The sequence below is a fragment of the Canis lupus genome, chromosome 29, assembly GCF_011100685.1.
Source record: "Canis lupus familiaris isolate Mischka breed German Shepherd chromosome 29, alternate assembly UU_Cfam_GSD_1.0, whole genome shotgun sequence".
NCBI classification, from domain to species: domain Eukaryota; kingdom Metazoa; phylum Chordata; class Mammalia; order Carnivora; family Canidae; genus Canis; species Canis lupus.
Window position 1 is genome coordinate 3,587,229 of NC_049250.1, and position 26,625 is coordinate 3,613,853.

General features: G+C 36.2%; 1 protein-coding gene across 8 annotated transcripts in view; it reads right to left on the reverse strand.

Moving 5' to 3' along the window:
- The window catches only part of PXDNL (peroxidasin like), a 432,031-nt gene that overhangs the window by 13,563 nt on the left and 391,843 nt on the right, over positions 1 to 26,625 (reverse strand). For 6 of the 8 annotated variants that reach the window (XM_038579277.1, XM_038579279.1, XM_038579278.1 and 3 more), the window contains 3 exons: positions 20,526 to 20,660; positions 18,144 to 18,352; positions 1,949 to 2,063 (listed from right to left, as the gene is read on the reverse strand). In XM_038579277.1, the coding sequence (XP_038435205.1) occupies positions 1,949 to 2,063; positions 18,144 to 18,352; positions 20,526 to 20,660 (459 nt within the window). The remainder of the gene's footprint in view (positions 1 to 1,948; positions 2,064 to 18,143; positions 18,353 to 20,525; positions 20,661 to 26,625) is intronic. The other 2 variants (XR_005380944.1, XR_005380945.1) reach the window with 2 other exon arrangements.

A 26,625-nucleotide genomic window follows, 5' to 3' on the forward strand; every position in this document is an offset into this window, starting at 1 on the left:
TGTCCCGCTATATTTTAAATTCTAATTAAAAACATAATGCTCAGCATAGAATTTGTAAGAAAAAGAAATAAAATTTATCAAGTTAAACTGATGTTAATTCATGAATAGTTTATTGAAAAGATAGCTCAATTTGTGACCAAGAGAGAATAAATACAAGAAAGATTGATGTGCAGAGAAAAGTAAAAGTGAAATCAGAGCCTAAGAGATCTGTGCACATTGAGTGAAGGGATTTGGCCCTCTTTGGTCTAAGCAAGTCTTATATTAAGCACAACAGAACTATTTACAAAAAGGTTACTGAAGTGTATATAGTTAAAAGACAGAACAAACCTTTTTACTATCATATCAACAATAAACAACAAAGCTCTGGGAGCACATGGAACAGATTTAGTTTCCTTAGACTGGAATTTAAGGCCTTTCTCTCTCTGCCTCAATCTCCTTTTATAGAACATTCTTCCAGAATGCTCTTCATGCCTAAGCATTGAACACACCAGTCCTTGAGAGTCGGAAGCTTTACCATTCTCCAAACACACCTAACTCTTCTTCCCCCTGCCACTTTGCTCACTGTTTTTTCAGACTGGGAAGCCTTAAACCTTCATCAAAATCTTACTATCTTTCTTAAGGTATGACCTGTGCATAGGCTATGTAAGCCCAGTAGGATTATCCACACCTTGTTCTCAACTACATAACATTCTAATTGGATTTCATATCAGGACTTACATGAACACTTTGTTTAAAGAGCTGACATTTGTATATAGTAGCATTTAAAAAATATATGGCATAAAGTAGCACTGTTTGCTATCCTTTTATGGAATGCCTATAAAATGCCGCATCCTACATTACCATTAAGTGCTTTACATATATATATTTCCAACATAATAATCCCATAAAGTCAGTATTATTATGACCATTTTACAGCTGAGGAAACTGAGACTCTGAAATTTGACATATTTGTGGTTATGCAGTAGTGGAAACAGGGTGTGAACCTGTGCCAGAATCTGAAGCTTCACCCATCCCTCTTATCAGATGGCCCTACCTTCTCTCCTAGACTATAAATCTTATAAGACAGAGACCCTGAGACCCTGTCTTGTTCATTTCTGCAGACTTCACAAATTCTCACTTGTGATTGAGGGCAGGATCTCCAAAAATGTATTTTGAATTTGACTGAATTATAATACTTAGGAGGCTGCTACAAAGACAAAGTTAGTAGTTTATGGTAACAAAGTGTCTTCAATAGTATTTTTCCTAGGGAGCTGTGAATTACAATGTTTTTATATTTGTTTCTCATAATTTAATTATACAAGCATCTACTGAATATTTACTCAGTGAGAAGGAGCTATTGCATATACCCATGTTCAAGTCATTGTTTCTATTTTCAGAAACTTCCAAGACAATTATGAGGAGAAACTTTGTAAAGAAGTAATTATAGATGAAGCTTATATGTAAGTGTCACAAGAGATTAATCTGAGATCCTAACAGATTTCAAATGAATAAGACTGACATTTCTTGATTTCCTAGGGGTTCAAAAATATTCCATCTTGGTCACAAATTAAGCCTTCCTTGCAATACACTATACATGAATTAAACTCAACTTAACTTGACAAATATTATTACTTTTCTTAAAACAATATGCTGACTTTCCTATTTTTAAAAATAATTTAAAAAATAGCAATACCCATAACGTGATTTAAGGAATGAAAAATAATATTTACAATGTACAATTTTCTATACTTTATTGAGAAATAGTTATTGTGGAGCATGCCCTAGATATGCTTTTCCAGAGTGAAAAGGAATCCGTATTTATTACAAAATTCATTTATTTGTTCATTGTTGTGTAATTTATCCTACACATATATGAGTCAACTATGGTTTCTATAAAGCCCCTCAAATTGTATATCTGAAGTAAATCTATGATAAATATCCCAAAGAAATTAGACATTTCTGTACATACCTACTAATTAGATCACTTAACTCTTTATCTTTCTCATCAGGATAGCTGTATTGAGCAGAGCGTTTCTTTCGAGATTCTTGCGTGAATGTTCTGAATTGTCCTCTACTTCTACAGTCTGTGGGGAAAAAGTATCCACATCAGCATAGTGTGAGATTGGCATCACCTTCCCATCTAAAGCATCTGTTTAACTAGGGAGGGAGATGGACAGCTATTCAGTCAGTTCAGTATTGCTAAGTTATAGGTTTCTGGTTTTGCATGTGGCTCCATCTCTGTTTTTGCCAAAGGCAGATGAGACATCAAGGAAATTTGCAAAATCTGTAGAGACTCCACAGGGAGAGCAAGCTGAATCAGAGCAAAGACACTGATCACAGGGTACATCTTGTTCACTAAAAGACTTGACAATGGGGAAAAGAACAAAAACATGGTAGACAGAATGCTTGAAATTCTGAGCTCCTCAAATTACTTTATCAACACCTGCTACCAACTTGAGACTATTTTTTTAATGACCTCTACCGCATAAAAATGTCCATGTAGTTAGTTAACACTGCTGCACACTTAAAATGGTTAGCATAGTAAACTTTCTGTTATGTGTTTTTGCCACAATAAAAACACATGAGAATGTTATGAAAATTTTTATATAAATATGAAACAAGAAATTCTCTTTAAATTTCATCTGAAAACAGTTGCATTAGAAACTAGGTACACTGAGGAGAAGAAAAACAATAATGCAGGAACCTACCTTTCCAGATGGTAAAACTACTATATATCAAACAAACAAAAAAAGAAAAGAAAAGAAAGAAAGAAAAAAGAAAAAAAATTTTTATTTATTTATTTTTAAAAAAATTTTTAAAGACTTTATTTATTTATTCATAGAGACACAGAGAGAGAGAGAGAGGCAGAGACATAGGCAGAGGGAGAAGAAGGCACCATGCAGAGAGCCTGACACGGGACTCGATCCAGGGTCTTCAGGATCACACCCTGGGCTGCAGGCAGCGCTAAACCACTGCGCCACCAGGGCTGCCCAAGAAAAGAAATTTTAATACCGGTGGAAAAAACAGATTGAAACGGAACATGATAACCATCCCAGAGCATTTTACTCTGAACTTCAGTCTAAAAGATTACTCTGGACAGCATATATTGGAAGGGAACAAGGGATTACCCTATAGCTTTTTCTGTGGGCAATAAGCAAGTTATTTCTTAGGGAAGGGGAAGTAAAGACAACTAATCTGCACTTTAGCATAGATAAGTTAAAATCAAGAGGAATATGTCCCATGATAGCATATATTGGAAGGGAACAAGGGATTACCCTATAGCTTTTTCTGTGGGCAATAAGCAAGTTATTTCTTAGGGAAGGGGAAGTAAAGACAACTAATCTGCACTTTAGCATAGATAAGTTAAAATCAAGAGGAATATGTCCCATGATAGCATATATTGGAAGGGAACAAGGGATTACCCTATAGCTTTTTCTGTGGGCAATAAGCAAGTTATTTCTTAGGGAAGGGGAAGTAAAAACAACTAATCTGCACTTTAGCATAGATAAGTTAAAATCAAGAGGAATATGTCCCATGATAAATTGTTAAGCAAAGCTGAAGATAAAATTTAAGTTGATTTTTTAAATAACAAAAAACTGCAAATGCTATAAAATTAGACACTAAATAAAAGTAAAACTTTATTATACAATATGAACTCACCAATATTAAAACATATAGAAAATAAACTGAAATGACAATATGCCAAAATGGAAACAGTGATGTGTCTAAATCATTGGATATAGTTGTTATTTCTTTTTTTTCTTATTCTACCTCTATCCTTTGTTTTGTCCCAGTTTTCAATAAGAAAGTCATAATTTTTATAATTTTTAAAAAGTAAATGTGGGTGGCTCAGTCAGTTAAACATCTCCCTTCAGCTCAGGTCATGATCTCAGAGTCCTGGGATGGAGCCCAGCCTGGGGCTCTCTGGTCAGTGGGGAGTCTGCTTCTCCCTCTCCCTCTGCCCCTCCACCCAGCTTGTGCACTTTCTCTCTCTCAAATGGATAAAAAAGATCTTTAAAAAGAAAATAAAAACAGTAAATATAAGTAAGCAGAAAGAAATGGGTTATTCCAAAGTCTGAGTCACTTCAGTGGAGTGAGCAAGCACTGGGACAGACTATGGACAATCAAGGAGGAACGTGGAAGAATGTGGAAGTAAAGTAAGTAAAGTAAAGTAAAGTAAAAAGTAAAGTACATTACCCAGGGACAGAGATGTACTCAAGAAGGATGGTATAACTCTTGGCAATAACAAACTACCACAACCGGGCAAGCTTTGCCAGTGAACTGGTGGGAAATGCATGCTGCTGAAAATGTTTCATGTATTACTTTTAAACTATAGTATCCACATGTTATAGATACATCTATGTAATATATACTAATGGATCTATACATGCCTACTTTTACACCATCACCTCAACCTAGCACCTTATCAATAACTAATAATCCATAAATATTTGCAGATCTGGGTGAGAAAAAATAAATAGAAATGAAAGCAGAAAGAACACAGCTAAAAAATATAGGATTCAGTCATGTAATAAAATTTAGCTTTTCTATTTCTGAACAGTATATAATTTTTGTGAATAAATATTTATGTGGAACTTAGACTAAGCACTACAGAGAAAGTAAAAATAAGTAAGGCCTGGCTCTTGGTTTTGAAGAATTTGTAAGTGGAAAAACACAGCATTTCCACTTAAGCCAAATATCTCCCCTTCTAATCTCCATTTAAAAGTGAAAAAGTATAGATAGTAAAGGGGCTGCAGGTCATTTACATTATCTTTTGTCTTTCATTTACTTTTTAGGAAGACAGAACTTTAGAGTTTATTTTAAAGCACCAATAGAATATGCAAGGTTATTTACATAAAACCCAAAAGCAGAGTTGCTTTGTAATGTAACAGGTATATAGTGATGCGCATATGTGAACAGAAACATAAAGAAGCACTCTTCCCACCCTTTCCCACCAGAGAATGAGTGCTGAGAGCGGGGTGGGCAACTCACTAGTGTTACAGTGACCATGCAGCTCTTTTAACGTGACAGCTGTTTCATTCCTGACATTTTTTTTTAATTCACCTTGGTATTCATCCCTAGTTATTGCTGAAAAGGCAGAGCATCCTTGACAGCTGAATGTTTGGCTCTTATGCAAACAACATTTGAATTTAAACAGCATGTTAATTTGGTAGGTGCTTTGGTTTTTACCTATGCATATATATCTTATGTAAATATGTATATACACTTGTTCAAACTCTGTTCTTAGGCCTAACATCAATTATTAATTTGAAATTTTATAATAACATGTGGTGGGTATTATTATCCTTACTGGTAACTTGAAATTAAGAGAGGTTACATTACCTTCTTCCAGGTACTAGAGCTATTTTTTTCTAAGATTTTATTTATTTATTTGAGAGAAAGAGAGAGCACAGAGAAGGAAGCAGACTCCCTGCTGAGCAAAGTGCCCTATGTGGGGCTCGATCGAAGGACCCTGAGATCATGACCTGAATTGAAGGCAGACACTTAACCAACTGAGCCACACAAGTGCCCCTGTACTACCACTTTTTATGGAAGAGTGAGGATTTGGATCCAGACATTTTTGTCTCTAAAGTCCAACCTCTTAACTGCTACACTACAGCAAGGAATGAGAAAAATGGAAGAGTAAAACTCCTAGATATGTGGTTTATTCAACTTTGGAATAATGTACTATTTGTTAACTGAATGAATGGATGAGTGAAAGAATGGATGGATGAATGGATAAATGAATGAATGAATGAATTAATTAATTAATAGATCTAGAGTGGAAGATAAAAGGAGCTAACGAATTCATATTGGCTCAAAAATACTGTCAATTTTCTGGTCTACATATGACTTGGTGGTGGGGGATGAAATAAACACAGTAGATACTATTTCAAGACACCATTAGGAGGTGTGATGAAGATAAAGCAATCTGACTCATTTTTAAGAAATATAATGCAATGTGTGTATGCATAAGTACTTGTAACTTCCCATTCAGTGCAACCTTACTTGACCCCCCAACCCATTCATCAGCCTATGAATGAAATCCTAGATGTTTACTGGGTCAAACAAAATCCTTCCCACACATTCTTCTCTCTCCAGCCTCAGTTCTCTCTAATATACCATTCATGACTAATCATCCATCTTTATTTGGTCTCTCTCACCTGAGTAACAAACATCACAGGTGTCATGCACTATCTCTAAGAAGCCTTCCTGAACTGCTAAAACCAGGTCAAATGGAAATTCATTACATTCTCTAAGCACTGTGTACATCTGTCTACTCTTCTCCACTGGCTAAGGAGATAGGAGGAGAGGGCTCTGTCCTACCTACCAGTTTATCCTCACCACATAATACAGCACCTATACATGAACCACACTGAATAAATATTTTAATAAATGAATGAATGAAATCAAAGAGGCCAAGTCATTATTTTAAAATATCCAGTTCTTTGTTCTTTTCTGTTTTTAAGAGTTTGATTGCAGGAATCAAACTATCTGAGTTCATACCAGGTTTTCCACATTTGAAATACATTACTTTGGGTAAGCTATTTAAACTTGTCTCCCCCCCAAAAAAAAATAAATAAAAATAAAAAAAAAAATAAAAAAAAAACCTTGTCTCCATTCTCTCATCTGTGCATGAGAATAATAACACAATTTATCTCATGGAGTTGGTGAGAGAATTAAATGAGTTAAAGGAAGTAAAGCACTCCAAAAGAATGTCATCCACAGATTAAGCGCAAACGTGGCTCTTATTTTTGGAATAAACTTTAGAGAATAGGATAACTGACTTATTTAGTTCATAAGAAACTTTTCCATAATGTCAAAGTTATAAATGTTTTTGTTCATAAGCACAGAACTGGCATTCAAAAAATATTGTTGAATGGATTAAAATGTAAGGTAATGTATTTGTAGACAGTTTTTCAAGGTAATTCCAAATGAGCTTAAAAAACAATTTCCCCGAAAATAATTGGTATAAACACGTCAGGACTTTTTTTTTTAATTTACATTTATTTATAGTGAAAAAAATAGCACAGAATAATTTGCAGAACTTACATAAAAGCAACAATATGCTATTTAAAGGTATTGTCAAATTAAACTAGTAGAAATGTGATGTCAATTTATGGCTGTGAGTACTAAAAAATGGAAAGTTTATTTCAATAGGTATGTAGATTGCAATCATGTCCCTAAGAGTCCTCTCCAAACTCAGATCCCACCTGGTCTAACCCAGAGGTGGACACATGGTAAGGAGACATGTCAGTCAAGGAGTCCTAGACATTAATGATTAATTTAACTGAATCAGAAGATTCTGCAGTCAAATGCTCTGCCCCTGAGCTATACCCCCCGAGAATCAGAAGATTCTGAAGTCAACAAGCTGCTTTAGGCATAAGCCTGGATATTCTGATATGTTGGAATAGACTGACATTCCTTGATTCAAGTTGGTGAACTCAAGCTACAGTAGCTCAGATAATCATGCTTGTTTCGGTGAACTGATCAAAATTTTGCAAGTATGGAATATCTGAGTCCCAATGATGTGTTCCACATATTAAAAATATATCAATGATGATAGGCTTAGAAATTGACAAAAATATATGACATTTTGTTTTTAAGTTATCAATACTTGTTTCTTAACACTTTAGCACTTCTTGTGGCAAGAAGAGAAAAAGGAAAAAAGTACAAAAACAATTTAAAGAAACATAAAAATAACAATTTTGGAGAGAGTTTCAGAACAACTTTATTCAATGATATGGCTTTATGTTGTATTTATATAATACAACAATCAAATATAATTCCTAGCACCTGTTTCCTATAGAGGAACCAAGTATATTAACATTCCTTATCCTTACGTGGTGTTTTATCTGAATTAGTGAGCAATACTGAACCGTCCCCACAATTGTTTTTGAAGGGAAGGGTAAGAGCAGAAAACTACAGATATTTCTTCATTCTCTTACCAGAATTATGTTTTCTTTTTACTTTACAATTGCATTATCTATTGCAGTGTAACAAGTTACCACAAACACAGTGGCTTAAAACAACACAAATGTATTTTTATGAATTGAATTGTGCTCCCCTGTAAGTCCTAAGCTCTAGTACCTCAGAATGCAACTTTATTTGGAAAAAGGGTCATTGCAGATGCAATTAGTTAAGCAGAGTTCACACTGGTTATAGAGTGGGCCTTAATGCAATGTGAACTGGTGTCCTGGTAAACAGGGGAAGTGTGGACAGAGATACACACTGAAGTAGGAAACCACATGAAGATGAAGGTAGACATGGGTAATATAGGAGAAGCCAAGGAAAGCCAATAATGCCAATACTACCCGAAGCTCGGGGACAGGCAGGGAACAGATTCTCTTTTATAGCCTTTTATAGCCTTTGGGGTATGAAATGAAAGTAGACCTTGTCTCCATTAATGCTTAGCCTCCTGAAATATCTACAATCTTCCTGGTCTCCAGAAAGCTAGGACAATAAATCTCTGTTGTTCAAGCAACCAGCCTGGAATATTTTCTCACGGCAGCCCTAGCAAACTAAAATGTTAATTATTCAAAACATGATTTCAAATATTAATTTATTATTAAAATAGCATATGAAGTTAAATTTATATTAAAATATAACATAAATATTAATATTTAATAGAATGTTTCACTTAATTTTCATTACCTCCCTGACAAAATATTTGTTATAATGATTCAAAAATGTCTAAGCAGGGGCACCTGGGTGGCTTAGTTGATTAAGCAGCTACCTTTGGATCAGGTCATGATCTCGGGTCCCAGGAGTGAGCCCCTCATTGGGCTCCCTGCTCAGTGGCGAGTCTGCTTCTCCCTCTGCCCCTGCCCCTGCTCATGTGCAAGTTCTCTCTCTCTCAAATACATAAATAAAATATTTTTTTTAAAAGTCTAAGTAACAGTTTTACTTTAAATCTAATCACTTAATTTTAGAATAGTTGAATTGGGAATATTACATGTCAATTTTGCTCATATGAATTTGTTTTTCTTGTGATATAGCATATAATCAACTTTTCAAAATTTTCCATGGATATTTGAAAATAAAGTTAAGTTTAGTATATAGGGTACAAAGTTGGATACATCTATTATAAATTGATCTCATTAATAATATTCAAATACGCTTCCATTAAAGTGTGCTAAATTGGGATACCTGGGTGTCTCAGTGGTTGAGCGTCTGTCTTAAACTCAGGCCATGATCCTGGAGTTCCAGGATCAATTCCCGCATCTGTCTCTCCAAGGAGAGCCTGCTTCTCCCTCTGCCTGTGTCTCTGCCTTCTCTCTGTCTCTCATGAATAAATAAATAAAATCTTAAAAAAAAAGTGTGCTAAATAGATTCTAAGTTATTTCATATATGAAAGTTTCTAACTATGACACATATAGAGTGTGAAATGAAAGTAGACCTTGTCTCCATTAATGCTTTTCTTTCTTAAATTCAAATAATGATATAGACTTGAAACTGTTGGATACATCTAAGAATTTTCTACATTTAATAATTCTCTTAATACACTGAAACTTCAACTATGTCTGAGTCTTACCAGCTTTCTTTAATTTTTGCTTATGGCTCATTGGTGTTTCCTTTAGTATGTATATTGTTGATTTTATTCCCCTAGTGATCTGTAGGGCATACATCCTGTTTTTACTACTAAGTAACTTTATATTTAATGGGAGCATATTTGAAAAGAAATTTCACTAATTATCAAGTCAATACTAAACTAAACATTAATAATTCTAAATGTAATGAGAATTTTTAAATTGTATAGTAATACTAAAAGGAACTTGGCTAATGGAAAAATCAATTGTTGGTATTAAAAGAAGTTTTCCTAACTTAATTAAACTGTGCTTATTAACAACCTACATTAAAAAAATTTTTTTTAGAGAGAAGGAGCATAAGTTGGGTGGGGGGGGTAGGGGTGGGGAAGGGCAGAGGGAGATGAGAGAGAGAATCTTAAGCAATCTCCTGGCCCAGCACAGAGCCCGACACGGGGCTCCATCTCACAACCCTGAGATCACGACCTGAGCAGAAATTAAGACTCCATATCTAACTGATTGAACCACCCAGGAACCCCAACAACCTACTTCTGATATGGGAAGATTCAGAATGCAGAATGCTGTATTTGGAAGATAATTCAATATCCTCAGAACTTATGAGATGTCATTTAGTAGCTAATGTTTTTTGCTATGTGTAAAGTCATATTATCAGTAGAGTTTGAGTCATTAACTATATCACCATTTGAACATATCATATATTGTATCATTTCAGAGCTGTTTAGTGCCCCTTATCATGCTTATGAGGTTTGTTCTTACCTTGATTTCAACAGCTATTCATATAAGATATTATGTACTCGCAGAACCAAAGAGAGTGGATGTCCTATGGTGCTCAATTAAAAATAGCAACAACTTTCAAAGACAAACCTTAGAACACTGTTGCAAATTAATTGGTTCATTAAAGCTTTATAGGAGTTGCTGAAATCTTACTTCTTTAGTAATACTTTGAAGGCATTTTATAAGTTAAGCATGAAACAGCCATAACATGAAATATTATGGTAATAAAATCAGTCTCTTATGGAAGAAATTAAACTTTCATTAGTTTACAAAAACATAAGCACAATTTATTTGAACTAAAGTCAAGAGTAAACATAAATATATTTACATTTGTATGTAAAATATACTGTATTTAAAATTACTTGATGCTTTAAAGACAGAACTTAATGTAAACTATGCAGCTGGATATTACAAGACCAGATGGTTCCATAAACCTCAGTAGAAAATATACATCTGTTGGCTCTTTGTAAAATTGTTTTATTTGAAAGAAGTTTTATTTGATCAAGTGGCATGGTGTCTTAATATATCATCTGTATTAGGTGTTATTGTTTATTTCTAAAATGAGTGGAAAGTAAATCATTTTCCATTTGATACTCAAAGAGATGTTTTACACTCTATGTAAAATCAATTTTATCAGTAGATTTTGATTTATTTGATCTATGGCACAAACAAATGTGTCAATTATAGAGTTTGCTGAAATAAGAAGATTGGTAATAAGGACTTTGAATATTGTTAGTTTCATCTGTGATGTTTATGATATTGTGCAAACTCTTGATCTATTGATTAAATGATATTAAAAGCTAATTTAAAATTGATGTTAAATGTCAAAAGTATTGCATTAACAATTTGTTATCATAGGATTCTAAAAGGGAAGGTCATCCAACTAAAGAAGTGTTCCCATATTTACCTCAGGTAAAAAGGAGGAGGAGGAAATTATGGAAAGTATAGAGAAAAGATTACTAGCTATGACATTACAAGGTAAGATAAGAAGAACAAAAATAAAACATGGACTTGGAATTAAGATGTCTGCATTCTCTCCCCAGCTCTGCTAATAGATAGTGATGGCAACTTACTTAGACCTTTTCCTTTTTTGCCTCCTAATCTTAAAATGAAGTGGGTTTTTTTGTTTTGTTTTTTGTTTTTTTTTTCCCAAATTAATGATATCTTAGGTTATCACTCACTCTGAAGACCTAAAACTCAGATAACTAAGGGAAAAGAACCTGGAAATGTAATGTGAAATGCTTTGTGCTTTGTGAATTGTGTTAAGTGACATAATATATTAAATCTCAAAATCTGAGAAATCTTGCCTTACCTTATATGCTGGCAAATTAAGATTCCTAACTTTCTTATTAAATTCATTCATTCTATCATTTACTAATCTCAATCACTGTGATCTTTAAGTACAACCCTTGTGAGGTTTCCATGCTCTTTTCCTTAAAAGCAAAGCAAATCAATCAATACTTTGAATAGTTGCTGCTTAGAAGATAGCTTCCACAGCAAAGGCTCTGTTCTGGACCTCTTTGTTCTTCAGGCTTTTCTTTGTATTTTTTTGTAAGAACTTACTGTTTTCTAGTACATACTTATGGCATTGAATTGCCACTTTTCTGCTGGCTAAAATAAGAATAGCACCAAACCAAGCAACTTATTCATCTGATAATTATCTCCAACAACTGGTCTAATGTTTATATATACTCTGAATCAAGCTTTAAGTTGTTTTGAGGTAATATAGACACGTTGTTGAATGAATAGCATTTCGTCATGTACTCAGAAAAACAGAAACCTCATGAACAGTGGATAAAATAATCTTTGACTAGAATCTTCATGATTTGAATTAGAATATTGTTTCTTAAGCCTTATCAATATTAATCATTTCAGGGTGCTATATTTAACTCATAGCATCCTATTTTTGTACCATATCACTTGTATCAAAGGCATACATCTGCGTCATGCAAGCTTGCATCCAGAACCAGCATACAGCCCCCACTTGGCCTCTTCCATTTTTCCACATCTCTGGTACTACCAGTAGTAGCATCTGTGCAAATTACGAGCTCCTTTAGTGACTTCCAGTGTACTGCTGGGTGGTGTGACAAAGAAATCAAACCAGGAATATCTATAACTGGTCCCTGGAAAAGGACATCCTCATACATGGCATCCATTTGTCTTTAGATACTTTCAAACAAAGTAGTTCACACATATTTAGCTGCAGTTTGCTCATACTGAAAGATCAGAGTCAATACAGCAGACAGTTTGAATCTATGCGTCAAATTCAGAGGGTAGGCAGAGAAATAAACCCATGAGGCAAAAAGTATGAGATGGGCAATGACAAAATGGGACAAACAAGATGCTAGGGAAGTTTTCCTAAGTTTCTGGAGGTTTGCTGTGTGATTTTTGTTTCTATTTAAATATATACATATATATATATATATAATATTTTAAGCATATTTTAAATATATATATATATATTTTTTATTTTAGAGAGAGAGAGATCTAGAGGGAGAGAGTGAACAAGCAGGGTGAGAGACAGAGGGAGAAGTGAGAGAGAATCTCAAGCTGACTCTCTGCAGAGCATGGAGCCCCATGCAGGACTCAGTCCCAGGACCCTGAGATCATGACCTGAGCCTGCTTGAGATTCTCTCCCTCTCCCCTCCTCCACCCTTGTTCTCATAGTCTCTCTCTCTACAAACAAAAACAAAAACAAAAACAAAAAATCCCATGGGCTTCATGGGCTCAGAGCCCATGGGATTTACATTTTCCCAAACAAGAGGACAGGAGGGAGCATGAATGACATAGTAAACAGTTAAAACATGTTTTGCTTTTTCTTTGTGGTAACTTCTAGGGTTCTATACAAGAATGCTTTTAATCTTCAAAGAAACAAGTGTTTTAACCTGAATTCCAGGTCCTACTTTCAGATCAAAACTAGTTTTCCCACAGCTTGCTTCTGTGTATTTTTAGCCCACACAAGAGAGTACATAAAATGATTAAACAGGAACCTCCATGACCTTCAGCAACCATAACTGCTGGTTAACACTGTCACACAGGAGAGCTCATGTACCCATGTTTTCCCCAAAGAGTTTAGACCTTGTTCAGAATGCAGTCAACAAAAGGCAAGATGAAAGATGTCTGCCTGGCCCAGGGGTAGATGCCTCATCACAGGGTAACAAGAACTGCAGGGATTCCCCAGTGTGGAAGGCAGGTCTTCCCCTGGGCTCCCAGTCCCAGGGTCAGGTGTCCTCCGGGCTCCCAGTCCCAGGGCCAGGACAGGACTGTGCTGATGTCCTGGGAAACAGCTGAGTGCTGAGTGCTCCTTAGGGTCCCTGACACCTGGGGAACCACCCAGACGCAGAAGAAGACTCAGGGCAGCTCAGCTCTGTAAAGACTTGACGTCCAGATTTCTGTGGTTTCCCTGATAGCTTCTGTCTTCAGGGCCTGCTGAGGGTCTCTAAATCTCAGAGAATGACCTGGGTAGATGGGCTGTGTTCCTCCCTCAGCCTGGAAGCGACTGATCACCTTCTGTGAGGTTTTTGCCATGGAGGTAATGGCAACAACCTAACCTGAATCCCCATGATCCAAGAGAAGAAGAGTAACTGTCCATTCCAGACAGCTGACAGCCAAGGAAAGATTAGGAGACGCCATAGTCAGAGCATGCCCCGTGGGATGGAAGAGCAGAGAATTATAACAAAGGAATTTAAGGCATATCAAATACTGCAGAGACAAACTTCCTAAAGCTTAATTAGATGGTGTTGAAACTAAGAAATTAAATGGAGGAATTTAAAAGGAATATGGTTCTTACTGAGACTGAAATTAGTGAATTTGATATTAGTGGTCATGTACAAAAATTAGAACATTTAGCAAAAATATAAGAGGGTGAGAAGGATAACAAAAGAGATTTGGAGGGTAAACTGTGTAGACCTAATACCTAATATTATTTCAAAAGGAAAAAATATATATTATGCAATATTTAAAGAATATATGATAATTAAGGAATATGAGATTCACATTCCCCTTTGCTGAAGAAAATTATAAATCTATGAATTGAAATTGGTCACTAATTTTAAGACTGAGTTGATAAGAAAAGTTACATTTAGTCATATTCTGACCCAGTAATATATATAAGTGGAATGACTTGGGGATATTTATACAGTGGTATGAAGCAAACATAAAAGGTCCAACGCCTTAATGCCCTAACACACCCCATTGCTTCACTGCCAACACAAACACACAGCATCACAGCTCTCTAAGGGAATACAAGTCCCGTGTCCATCTTTTAGGTCTTATGCCTTCTACTTACCAAGAATAATAAAGTATAGTTATCCAAAACTCAATTGCATTAACAATATTACTGTTTTGGAAAGATTAGGACTTAATTTCAATTATTTATGCATTTAGGAGAACAATTTCCTTAGGATTTTTGTTGTAGTTAAATTTAAATTTGGAAACTTTGATAATCATTATTAACCAATAGGCTACTATTTATGGGAAATAGAACTAAAGAAATAGATGTGAAAGAAATTTCTTCTTTAAAAGTAATATATAGGGCAGCCCAGGTGGCTCAGCGGTTTAGCGCCGCCTTCAGGCCAGGGTGTGATCCTGGAGACCCGGGGTCGAGTCCCACATCGGGCTCCCTGCATGGAGCCTGCTTCTCCCTCTGCCTGTGTCTCTGCCTCTCTCTGTCTCTCTCTCTCTCTCTGTGTCTCTCATGAATAAATAAATAAAATATTTTAAAAAAATAAAATAAAAGTAATATATATAGTTTAGTTGACAGCTTGAAATACCTTTTCTTCTAATAAAGATAAGCCACTAAGATTGCTCAGAGTGGCTGTTTAAATGTGAAACTGAGCTCTATGTTTTCTCTAGGACAATGTCAGTTAAAACAATTAAACCATTTAAGCATCATTATTGTATTTGTCTTAACCCGAGAATAAGAGGCTAGTGAAGAATCCTTCAACAGGCATGAGAATATGAGTAAGACAAGTATAAAGATTAGTGAAGATGCTGAATTCTAGATCCTTGAGTACATCCACTAATACATCCATTCAATACATCCATTAATGCTTTAGGAAAGTAACAGCTTCAGGTCTGAGTGGTGGATACAAAGTGGCTGATACAAGCATTTCTGGTTCCAGTTAATTCAGGCCACTATAATGTATGACCTAAGGAAAATTACAGAGCAACAATCTACAAAGTAATCCCTCAGTGAATTGAATAATTCTATCTGCCCCTAAATACCTGCATGCTGCTGTTAATTGGGAGGTGTAAGAAGCCGATGCTGTAAATAAACATCTGCTTTTGAGCAGTTACCAAGTATCTTTATTTAAAATCTCTCATTTTAAAGAATGTCTTTTAGGTTTTTTTTTTCTGAAAAATTAAGCCTGTTGGTCAAAAAGTACAAGGAAATACAAAATCTGCATCTACTTACAATGGTTCTCGTTATAAACATGTCCCGCTTCCTTACATTATGATTTATTTGTATCTTGAGGTGCATTTATATCCTTAGGTGATTTTGTTCCGGAATTGACTTCTGAGCACTGTATAAGGAAGGGATATGCTGCCATGTGGCCAAGCATGGTTTTAAGAGTGATAGTGCCATAAAAGAAGACAATGTATTTTTCTTTCCATCTTCTTGGTAAATGTTTACTATTGGTTAATTAATTTCCAGGTGTTTTGTTTTTTTTTCAGACACTATCAAAGAAAGAGCATTCTTACTATTGCTCAAGACCACAAATCAGGATCTTAATAGTAAGAATGCTTCACATATTCAAGACTCACTCCTTCCCTTGCCTGTTATGTTTTTGCAATGCATTTTCCATAACATATCACCAATAACAAATGTGTTAGCATTTAAGTAAGAAAGAATCTCTCTCTCCTGGGTCTGGAGATGTCTGAATCGGATAGTACATTGGAGCCACAGGACTGAAGGAGAAGGAGAGTGGAAGAGACAGAATGCCCTCGCTGGGTGCCGGCTCCTTGTCTGTGCCATGCACCTGTCCTCAAAGGAGACCGTGCACACAGAGAAAACGGCTGAGGCTTTCAGGTTGGCCGTAGGTTTAAATCCTGGCTTGGGGAACTCAGAATATGTATTTAGCATCCAGGAGCCTCACTTTCCTCAAATGTGAGTCAGGGACAAGGATAGCCACCTTGAAAGACTCATAAAGATTTTGAGGTAGGTAGGCATTATGTATGAATATGAATCCCCTGCCACAGGGCTGGCAGTATGAGCGTCTAGAAAAGGCGGACGTGGGCATAATGGGACCACAACTTTGGCTTCCTGGACTTGAGTCAGAGCTTCCATCCGGAGCACAGCTATTTCCATTGTGGCTCACACCCTTCCATGCCATCTATTTTTTCCTTCTTCTTTTTTTTTTTTTTTTAAATTTATTTATTTACGATAGTCACACTCAGAGAGAGAGAGAGAGAGGCAGAGACTCAGGCAGAGAGAGAAGCAGGCTCCATGCACCGGGAGCCCGACGTGGGATTCGATCCCGGGTCTCCAGGATCGCACCCTGAGCCAAAGGCAGGTGCCAAACCGCTGTGCCACCCAGGGATCCCCTATTTTTTCCTTCTGCTCAATGGGCTCAATGTCCAGTCCGATGACTGCAGAAAAAGCAAGAGGAGTGTTACTACTTGCCACTCATCTTGTTTTGCACATTGCTTACTCTTGTCCCATGTTTCATAGAGCTGGAAATATTTCATTATTCCTGGCTGTAATCACCAAGAATTTGAGGTGAGGAAAAGTATACCTCCTCCTCACAGTACTAAATGACTTTCTTCTCTATCCCATAAAACCCACGGTACAGAAAAAGGAAACTGCACCTCAGGTGTCATTGTGTTTTTGGCTCAGCATTCTCTCATATTTCTAGTACTTGTTTTTCCCACTCTGGAATGTTTGGGGCTGATAACATCTCCTCTCTTCTCTTCTCCTGTGAATGGCAAGCACCACTTCTTTGACGGGATCTGCCATTTCCTTCTCAGAGAATATCAGAGCTCCCCCAGGGCCATAGTCTCTATCCATGGCAGGTACGAGGCCACTGTTGCCTAGGTGTTGGTAGAGGCAGGAAGAGACACAGGTGTGGTATCACGTGATAGATATGTACTCACATGTGGAAGCTCACATGTTCTGCTCAGAACCATCAAGTCTTAGTTCATTTCTAGGTGTCAGCAGACATACCTCCTTTCCCTAGCCCCAGGTCACCACTTACTCCAAGTTATCTGACACTCTTGAGCCATATTCTTCTTATTTATTAAAGGAGAATAGAGCCACATTTCTTAAGAGGTATTGTGATGACAAAATAGATGCTTATAATGCACCCTAGGTAGTTTAGCTCATAAAGGTGACACAGTAGATATGGCAAATTATGTTGTGTCACTAGAGAAAGTTCTCTAGTTTTATCAAGACATTCCCAAATTTCCAATGAACATGGGTGCAACACCTTATAGAGACTAGTCTAAATTATCTGAGCTACTATGATTCTTTTCTCCTCTCTGTGGTCAGCTGACCCCCAGGAAGTAGATATATCCAGTCCCAAATGATTGTAGTTTGATGTTTGGCACAGTCATCTGAAGGGCATGAGAACTAGACACCAGACTGATCACCAAGTTCCACTCCATTCTGCTGGGCCCTCCCCACTGTAACGAGGGTAGATCCAAATGGAGGAGGTTGGGAGGTGGAACCTCTGGCTTTCCCTTTGCCCTGTCCAACATCTGTCTGATTCCTAAAGGAAGAAGACCCTCTTTCGAGTGTTTTCCTCTGTGCACCTTTGTTTAAGAAGCAGAGCCTTCAATGCTAGAAATCACACAAGTGTGCACATATGCAAATCCAGATAGGCTGACTATACACTCACTGACCTTCGCAGCAGTCTTGCCACATTTGAAGATCCACCTGTGGTATCTCATCGCAGCTCAGGTAATCCTGTGGGTATTTTGCCTTCACAAAGACATCGGCCTGGACTTGCTGGATGTTGTCACCATTGTCACAGAGCACACGGCCCAGGGATGCCTGCCTCAGCTGAGTGAGCTGTGCGGGAGTGAACACTCCAGGATTCTCGTACCAGAATCTGGTGGTCAGCAAGGAGACGCGCAGAGTGAGGGGCTGAGGGAGCACTGCACTGAGCTACATGCCGAGCAGTCAGAACAGCAAAGAGCTCAGTGAAGGAGAAACATAAGGAAAGGATTATGTGTGTTCTCCAACTAAGCGTGCTTTGAATTGCCTCCAATATTTTATAAAGTTCTTAAATCCCATGCTTTTGAACTATCACTTTCTATTCAAGTTTTACAAGATGATTCAAAGTAAAGCTTTTAAAAATTTTTTAAAAATATGTTTTTTAACTTAAAATCCCATAAACTAACTTTAGAACTTACTTGAACAATTTAATATTGACATATTTGCCTAAAGGGCAAAAGGGAAATGTTGGTTAATTATTAATACACACTAGTTCACAATATCTATTGGCTAATTAGAATAAATACATTTGATTTCAAATGAAACGATTCAGTTTTAAAACACTATTAAAATGACCCCTTGTTCATTCCTTCAGGAAGTATTTCAGTACCATATACCAAGCACTTTTCTCATGCTAGGCATACAACGTAAGATAGGAAGCAAAAGACTGTTGCCCCTCACATGTATATGGGCTAAGTTGTGTCCTCTCAAAATTCATATGTTGAAATCCGGCCCCCAGTACTTCAGAACATGACTTTATTTGGAGACAGGTCCATTAAAGAGGTAGTTAAGTAAAAATAAGGTCATTAGGGTGTCATGAGGGAGTTAAGTTCATAATCCAATATGACTAGTGTCCTTATAAGAAAAGGAAATATGGCCACAGACAGGCACACAGAAGGAAGATTATGTGAAGAGAAAAGGAGAAGTTGGTCATCCACAACTCAAGGAGAGAGGCCTCAGTAGGGACCAACCCTCCCAACCTTGATCTAGACTCAGGAACTATGAGACAATACATTTATTATTTAAGGTACCCCACCTTTTGGACTTTGTTAATGGTAGCCCTAGTAAACATACAAAAGAGGAAGGAAGACAGCTTACACCAAAAAACCAAAGCTCTTCCAAATTTGTTTAGTTTTTGACTACATATATGCTTAAGTTATTATCACTCAAACATATTAGCCCAATGATGTATTGCAATAAATTCGGAGTGCTAAAACTAATTTATAAAAATTAAAAGGAAATATTACACTATGAATGTTTGCCAATGTGCAATAAAAGGAATTAAATGTTACTACTTTCTTTATAATTCATAAATAGAAGAGATTGGGGAGAAAAAATTTAAGTAAAGAATAATTTTTTAGTAAAACTTTAACTAAAACCTAAGTTCTAAGCAGTGTTTTAAGTCCTTTATACATGATTAATCTCTGCAATAATATAAACGGTTGAATTGTCAAACAGGTTCACAAGAATCCTAGCTCTTATCCAAGATTATACTAGTGATTTGGATGATACAGCGAATGCCCTGGAACACATTTGGTTCAAGTAATAGAAGAGAGCTAATAGTGTGTCCCATGCCAATCCTGGGAGGGTTGCTTAGTTTTTCAGTTTTCTTAGTTTTTATACTTTAGTTAGCCTTACAATGAAGAGATTACCTGAACTTACATCTTCTGCCAGCTGTCTTTTATAATTTCATGAATTCAAGTTGATTTATAATCAACACTTTAGGACAAACCAAGAGGTTTTTAGGAAGAATTCCCAGTTATCTTTCCACTAGTAAATGCCCTTAACTCATAGTTTTGCAGGGAGGTCTGGTCAATTGGTCTTCCATGAGGATGAAGGGATGGAGCTGCAGGCCTGATGTCAGCTCCTGCACTGCCAACATCATTTACAGTTGCCACAATCTCTGAACCTAAGATACTACTATTAATCAGACTTTACAGATGAGGAACAGGTTCCAGGTGTCATGCTTCATGAAGTTAAAGAGCTGCGAGTAAAGATGGTCAGATTTAAATGCATGGTAGTGACTCTAGTGCATCCTTATAACCACTGACTTCTATGCTTTTCCTAGACAGTCTGTTTCTTTTTTTCTTACAAAGATTTATAAGAATTTACAAATATGAATGCTATCTGGTATTATCAATAGTCAGAAAAATTCTGTGACCAGTTACTATTTGTTATTTCTCATATTCAAAATATTTTGAATCTCAGAAAGTATGGAATCACACTTATAATGTTATTGTACACCTATATTTTGTTATCTTTGATAACTATAACAGATAATTCTTCACCTATCTCCATCTCTCAGCCGCTGAAACTGGGTAACAAACAGGCACATAAGTGTTGGTCCCACTCTTGTACCAGGGATCAGGTCTTCAACCATGAGGGCGGGCCAGAAGTCAATGTTGCCTGGGTTACCATACAACCTGAAACAAAGACATACAGATATCACATGCTGGAATGTTAAAGAGACAATGACAGTATTACTTACACGAATGACTATAAAGCATTTTCTTAAATTTATACACACTAAAAAGAAAAGCAGAGATTTTTATGATTCCCATTCCACAGGTAAAAACTTTGAGATGATGGGATCACCCAGCTGGCCAGGGAACAAAGCAGTGACCTAACCAAGAACATTTAACATCAGTCATGTAACATCTACTGTGTTCTTCTTTGTAATTATCCTGTAAGTATATGGAATATAATTCTGTGTGTGTATATATCTCTATCCAACTAATTCTTTCAGAAACATGTAACAAATAAGCTAATTAGCTAAATATTAAAATTTTTCCATGTAAACAGAGTAAAAAAATAATTTGTGGAAATAATATAATGTGTTAGGGAAATTTTCTCTTGTTAAAAAGACAATGACATTTGATTTGGGATCTGAAGTGATTTTTCAAAATTAAAAAAAGTCATAATGCAAGTGATAATTTAAGCAAACAGCTTTGGACACACCATCAATTTAAAGAAAGAAAATAAGACCAATAAGTACCCATGAAACTCCTTGTGAGAGTGGCTGAGACTGTTTTCTCTCTGTCCTCAAGGATAAACATAGGAAAAACTTGACATGTTCCATACTTTAACCATTTATTTCATATGTGATTCCATAGACACCATATAGTTCAGCTTTATATGTTTTAACCTTGACACAGATAAAAAAATAACGTTCATACATCCTTTTTTTTCACTCAACCTTTTATTTGGAGATTCATTTGTATTGTTGCACTAATTTGCTTCCTTTTCTCTAGTCTATAGTAGCCCATTGGATATTCTTCCAATTTAGCTGTCTATTCTACAGGTGCTGAGTATTTGCAGTGTTTTCAGCTCTTTTACTATGAACATTGTCATACATGCCTCTTCATATGGACAAAGGTCTCACTAGACCAGGCATCTGTAAATTTTTATGAAAAGGATGAGACTGTAAATATTTTCAGCATTGTGGACTACATTTTGCAATTACTCAACTTTTTCCCTTTTCCACAAAAGCCGCCAAAGACAAAACATAAAAAACGGACACAGATTTGTTCCAATAAACGTTTATTTACAAAATCAGGTAGTGGGTTAGATTTGGTCAATGGGCTGTGATTTGCAGATCCCTGCTCTAGAACATGCTGATGCGAAAGTTTCAAATACCAAGTGTGGAGCATGATGTTTTTTATTTTAATAGATAATGCCAAACTGCTGTCCAAAATATATAGGCAGTTCATATTCTCATAATGAGCAAATAGAAGTTCTCTGTGATACATATCCACATGTATATCTTCAATATTAATAGACAGTGCCCTTGCACATTGAACTTATTTTTCAAATTTTCTGTTTAGTTTAATCTCATGGCTACTCCCCTTCTTCTCCTTTCCCCACTCCTCCTTCCTTCCCCTCCCCCTTTGGCCCTTCTCCATCCTCCCTTTCCTGTTCTTCCTCTTCCTCTTGCATTTCTTTTCTTAATTTCTCATGATAGCTGGGCTTTTTATATCTCCAAGTACTTGTTTGAGTGTCTGAGTGCTTGTTTAATTCAGATTCAAGTGTTGTATTATAGAGTCCTTCTGTTTCAATTTTTTTTCCCTGGGAGAATTTTTCTCTGAAATGTTTTGATTTGCATTTTTGTTTTCTTGCTACCTAGCTTTATTTGAAATAAGCTTTCTCTCTCTCTCTCCTTTATTCTAGACATTTCATGAAATGGATTTCTAGTTTGGCAGCGTAATCTTCTGTCACTGCCGTAAAGTACAGCATCCTTGATTGCAGTGGGAGACAGCAGGCATTGGTGGGTTGTATTTCTCTTTCATTCCTACAGCCATCTTCCTTTCATTTCATTCTGCATTAGCTTCCTATTAGATCTGCAAGGGTGCTACCATTTCTTTCCTTAACTTCTGTCACCGAAACATTGCTACTTCTGGTCACTTTCGGCCCTGTGACTGGTGTTGTAGACTCTGGAAATTTCCAGAGCTACATTTGGTGAGTCAGCACTTACTGCTGAACTTTGCCTTTCTAGAGAGATTTCTTTTTTCTCATAGTTCATCCATGCCCTGATCCCCTTTCTTTTGTCCACAAAGATTTTTAAACTCTCCAGGACCACAGACTTACCGTGGAAGTGGAGCTTCAATGGCAGCTCTGTTGGAACTTGGTGATTATATTCAAACTTAAAGAAATTTGAAATTCATGCCATTCTTGCCTCCTACTAATTCTGAATGTATGAGTCATGTGTTATTTGGTGTGTGCTCTTTGTCAGTCTGATAGTTTGTAGGAGGCCACATTAAGAGATTTAAAATCAAATGTCCATTATTTTTCTAAGACTAACTTGATGGGTATGAAATGGTATTTCATTATCATTTTTCATTATCCTGATTAATTATTTAGTTGAGCATCTGCTATATATTGATTGGGCATCTTATTTTTACATAAAATGCCTATTTATACCATGTCTTTTTCTCATTTTCCCATTGGATTATGTTTTTCTGTCTTACTTCAGGAGTTCTGAATATATTCTGTAAGCTAATGCATTATTATCTATGTTCAAATGTATTTCTCAAGTTTGGGATTTTTTAAAGATTTATTTATTTATTTGAGGGGGGAAAGGGCAGAGAGAGAGACAGAGAGAAAGAGAATCCCAAGTAGACTCCCCACTAAGCATAGGGTCCAATGTGGGGATTCCTCCATCCCAGGACCCTGAGATCATGACCTGAAGCCAAAGTCAAGTCAGATGCTTAACTGACTGAGGCACTCAGGTGACCCAACAGGACTTTTTGTATTAATTACTTTCATTATGTTAGACGTCGATGAAAATATTGTCTAAATTTTAAGGCTAACTTTATCAATTCATTGTAATTTTTTTAACTTAAAATAGAAAACGCTTTTCTTCCCCAATGCCATAAAGATATTCTCCTTTATATTTTTAAAAGTTTTAAACTTTTGTCTCTCAGATTTAAGTCCCTCATCTATTTGAAATTGATTTTCTTTTCTTTTCTTTTTTTTTTTTAATTGATTTTCAAATGTGATGTGAGATAGGAATCCATACTCATTTTTATCCATGGATAGCCAATTTTTACAGCACCACTTATTGAGAATGTTCTCATTTCTTACTAATTTGTCCTGCACTACTTTCAAATATCATGGTTCCACACAGAAACACATATTTTTGTGTGTGGCTTTCTATTCTACTCTATCAATCCATCTGTCTATTCTTGAATCAATATCACACTACATTAATTACTAAAAGCTGTATAATAAGTGTTGCTAAGTGGAACATCAAATCACTCAATTAGATTCTTCTTGGCCATTTTCTCTATCAAGTTAATTTTAAAATCAGCCTGTTGGTGCCACAACAAAGAACTATTAAGATCTTAATTAAAATTACAATGAATATATTATTTTAGGTGAATACTGACACATTTGAATTACTTACTCTTTTTTTAAGCTTTATATCATGTGGTCTTTATTAAAAACTAAAACACAGGAAAATTTAACAAAACATTTTGATTTCAGGGATTTGCCCAAGCATTTTTTTTTTTTAATTTCTAATTTACTGGTGCTTACAGAAGGATTTCATCTGCTTTTGCAAATTCACTGGTCATGATGAGGACATTAAAAGACCAGCTGTTACCAAAGAAATTTTGTATCTGCAATAAAATACGCACATGTAAAAGCAAAGCAGAAATTCATCACATTTTGTGTGGGACATTTTTATAAGCCTACATAGTCATAGCTATCCACATAGATCTTAGCAAAATTTTTCATTTAAAAAAATTATCCAGATAGTTGTAAGAAAGGCGGAACCTCCCTTTCTTCTCTACCTTGTGTTGTGTATGGCTTACCATGAAGTCCATATTCATGAAAAATGTCAGCTCTTAATTTCATTATGTTTTCTGTTTACCTCTGATTATTTAGGAACATTTACAGTCAGTATTAAGCTTCAAGGCAAAGAAATGGAAATGGTCTTTTTCTGTAAGTCTTCTTTCATTTTTTGTTCAGTAGAATTACTGAATCTCAGTCCTCCTGAGCAAAATCCACGTCTCCGTTTCTTAAGTACTCTTTAGTAACTACCCTGAGAGTTCTTTGATATCAGAGAGGGTGACAAACATGAGAGACTCCTAACTCTGGGAAACAAACAGGGGGTACTGGAAGGGGAGGTGGGTGGGTGGATGGGGTGACTGGGTGATGGGCACTGAGGGGGGCACTTGACCGGATGAGCACTTGGTGTTATGCTATATGTTGCAAATCAAACTACAATAAAAAAATATACAAAAAATTTCTTCCTAACACATTGCACGGCTTTTGTTAATCTTTTCTTCTCAGTTGGTATTGCAATTTGATTTTTCTTATATTCCTCTTAGTTTACTATGTACAGAATTTGCAAGAAATAGTTGTGATAGTTTTATTTTATCCTTTCCAGTATTTGTCTCTTTCTTATTTTACTGCCTCCCTATGGTTTTCAATACAATTTTGAATATTAATCACAGTAGTTGCCATCCTTGTCTTATTCATGTGTTTAAATGAAATGCTTTTAACATTTAATCAATTGCAGTAGATTTTTTTGAGCTGCTCTTTATTAAGTCAGGATGTTCCATTTTCTTAAAATACTAAGAGCTTTTCTTAAATTTAAGAGAGATGCTGCATTTTACCTGAGATATTCTTTTCTACAAACATTGAAATCACCATTTTTCTTTTTAATATTCATGACATAAATTCTATCAGCACTTTAAAAATGTCAGATCAATTATATTAGCAGAATAAACCTATTTTCATCATGTTTTATATATACATTGCTTGACTTCAATTTTTAATACTTTGTTTAGAAGTTTTTATCTATGGTCGCCTGAGTGGCTCAGTTGGTTAGGTGTCTGCCTCAGCTCCCATCATGATCTCAGGGTCCTGGGATCTAGTCCCACATCCAGCTCCCCATCCAGCCCTGCATCCATCAGGCTTCTCTTTCAGTGGGGAGTCTTCTGCTCCTCCCCTTCCCCATGCTCTTTCTCTCTCTCTCTAAAATAAATAAATTTAAAAAGAATAAGTTTTTATCTAAATTTATATGATACTGTCCTTATTTTTTTTAAAGATTTTATATATTTATTCATGAAAGACAGGGAGGGGGAGAGAAAGAGAAAGAGAGAGAGAAGCAGAGACACAAGCAGAGGGAGAAACAGTCTCCATGCAAGGAAGCCTGACATGGGACTTGATCCCAGGTCTCCAGAATCTTGCCCTGGGCTGAAGGCCACGCTAAACTGCAGAGCCACCTGGGCTCCTTGAGAGATTGTCTTATAAAAGTTCCTTTTTTTCACACTGTCATTGTTTTTGCTTTTATGTTTTTTCTTTTTTTTTTTTAAGACTTTTTAAATTTATTCATGAGAGACAGAGAGAGAGGCAGAGACACAGGCAGAGAGAGAAGCAGGCTCCATGCAGGGAGCCCAATGTGGGACTCGATCCGCGGACTCCAGGATTACGCCCTGGGCAGAAGACAGGTGCTTAACCACTGAGCCACCCAGGCGTCCTGCTTTTATGTTTTTTAAATGTTAAAATAGTACTAGCCCCTAAAAATAAGTTAATGTATTGTGTCCCCTGTTTGTATATTTTCATTAAAACTCCAAAGGCCTTAGGACTTTAGGACTAAATTGAATATTATATTGATTTCAAGAACAAGTGTCCAAATTTATTTTGAAAGCTTCTTTCCCATTTAAAGTCATAACATCTAGCATATTTTGCCACAGCATTTGGTTTCTCTTTATTGCTGTGTCCTCTGCCTTACATTTTTTTTCTTTTTTAAAAAATTTTATTTATTTGAGAGAGAGAGAGGTAGAGACACAGACAGAGGAGAAGCAGGCTCCATGTGGGGAGGCCGATGTGAGACTCAATCTTGGGACTCCAGGATCACACCCTGGGCAGAAGGCAGGCACT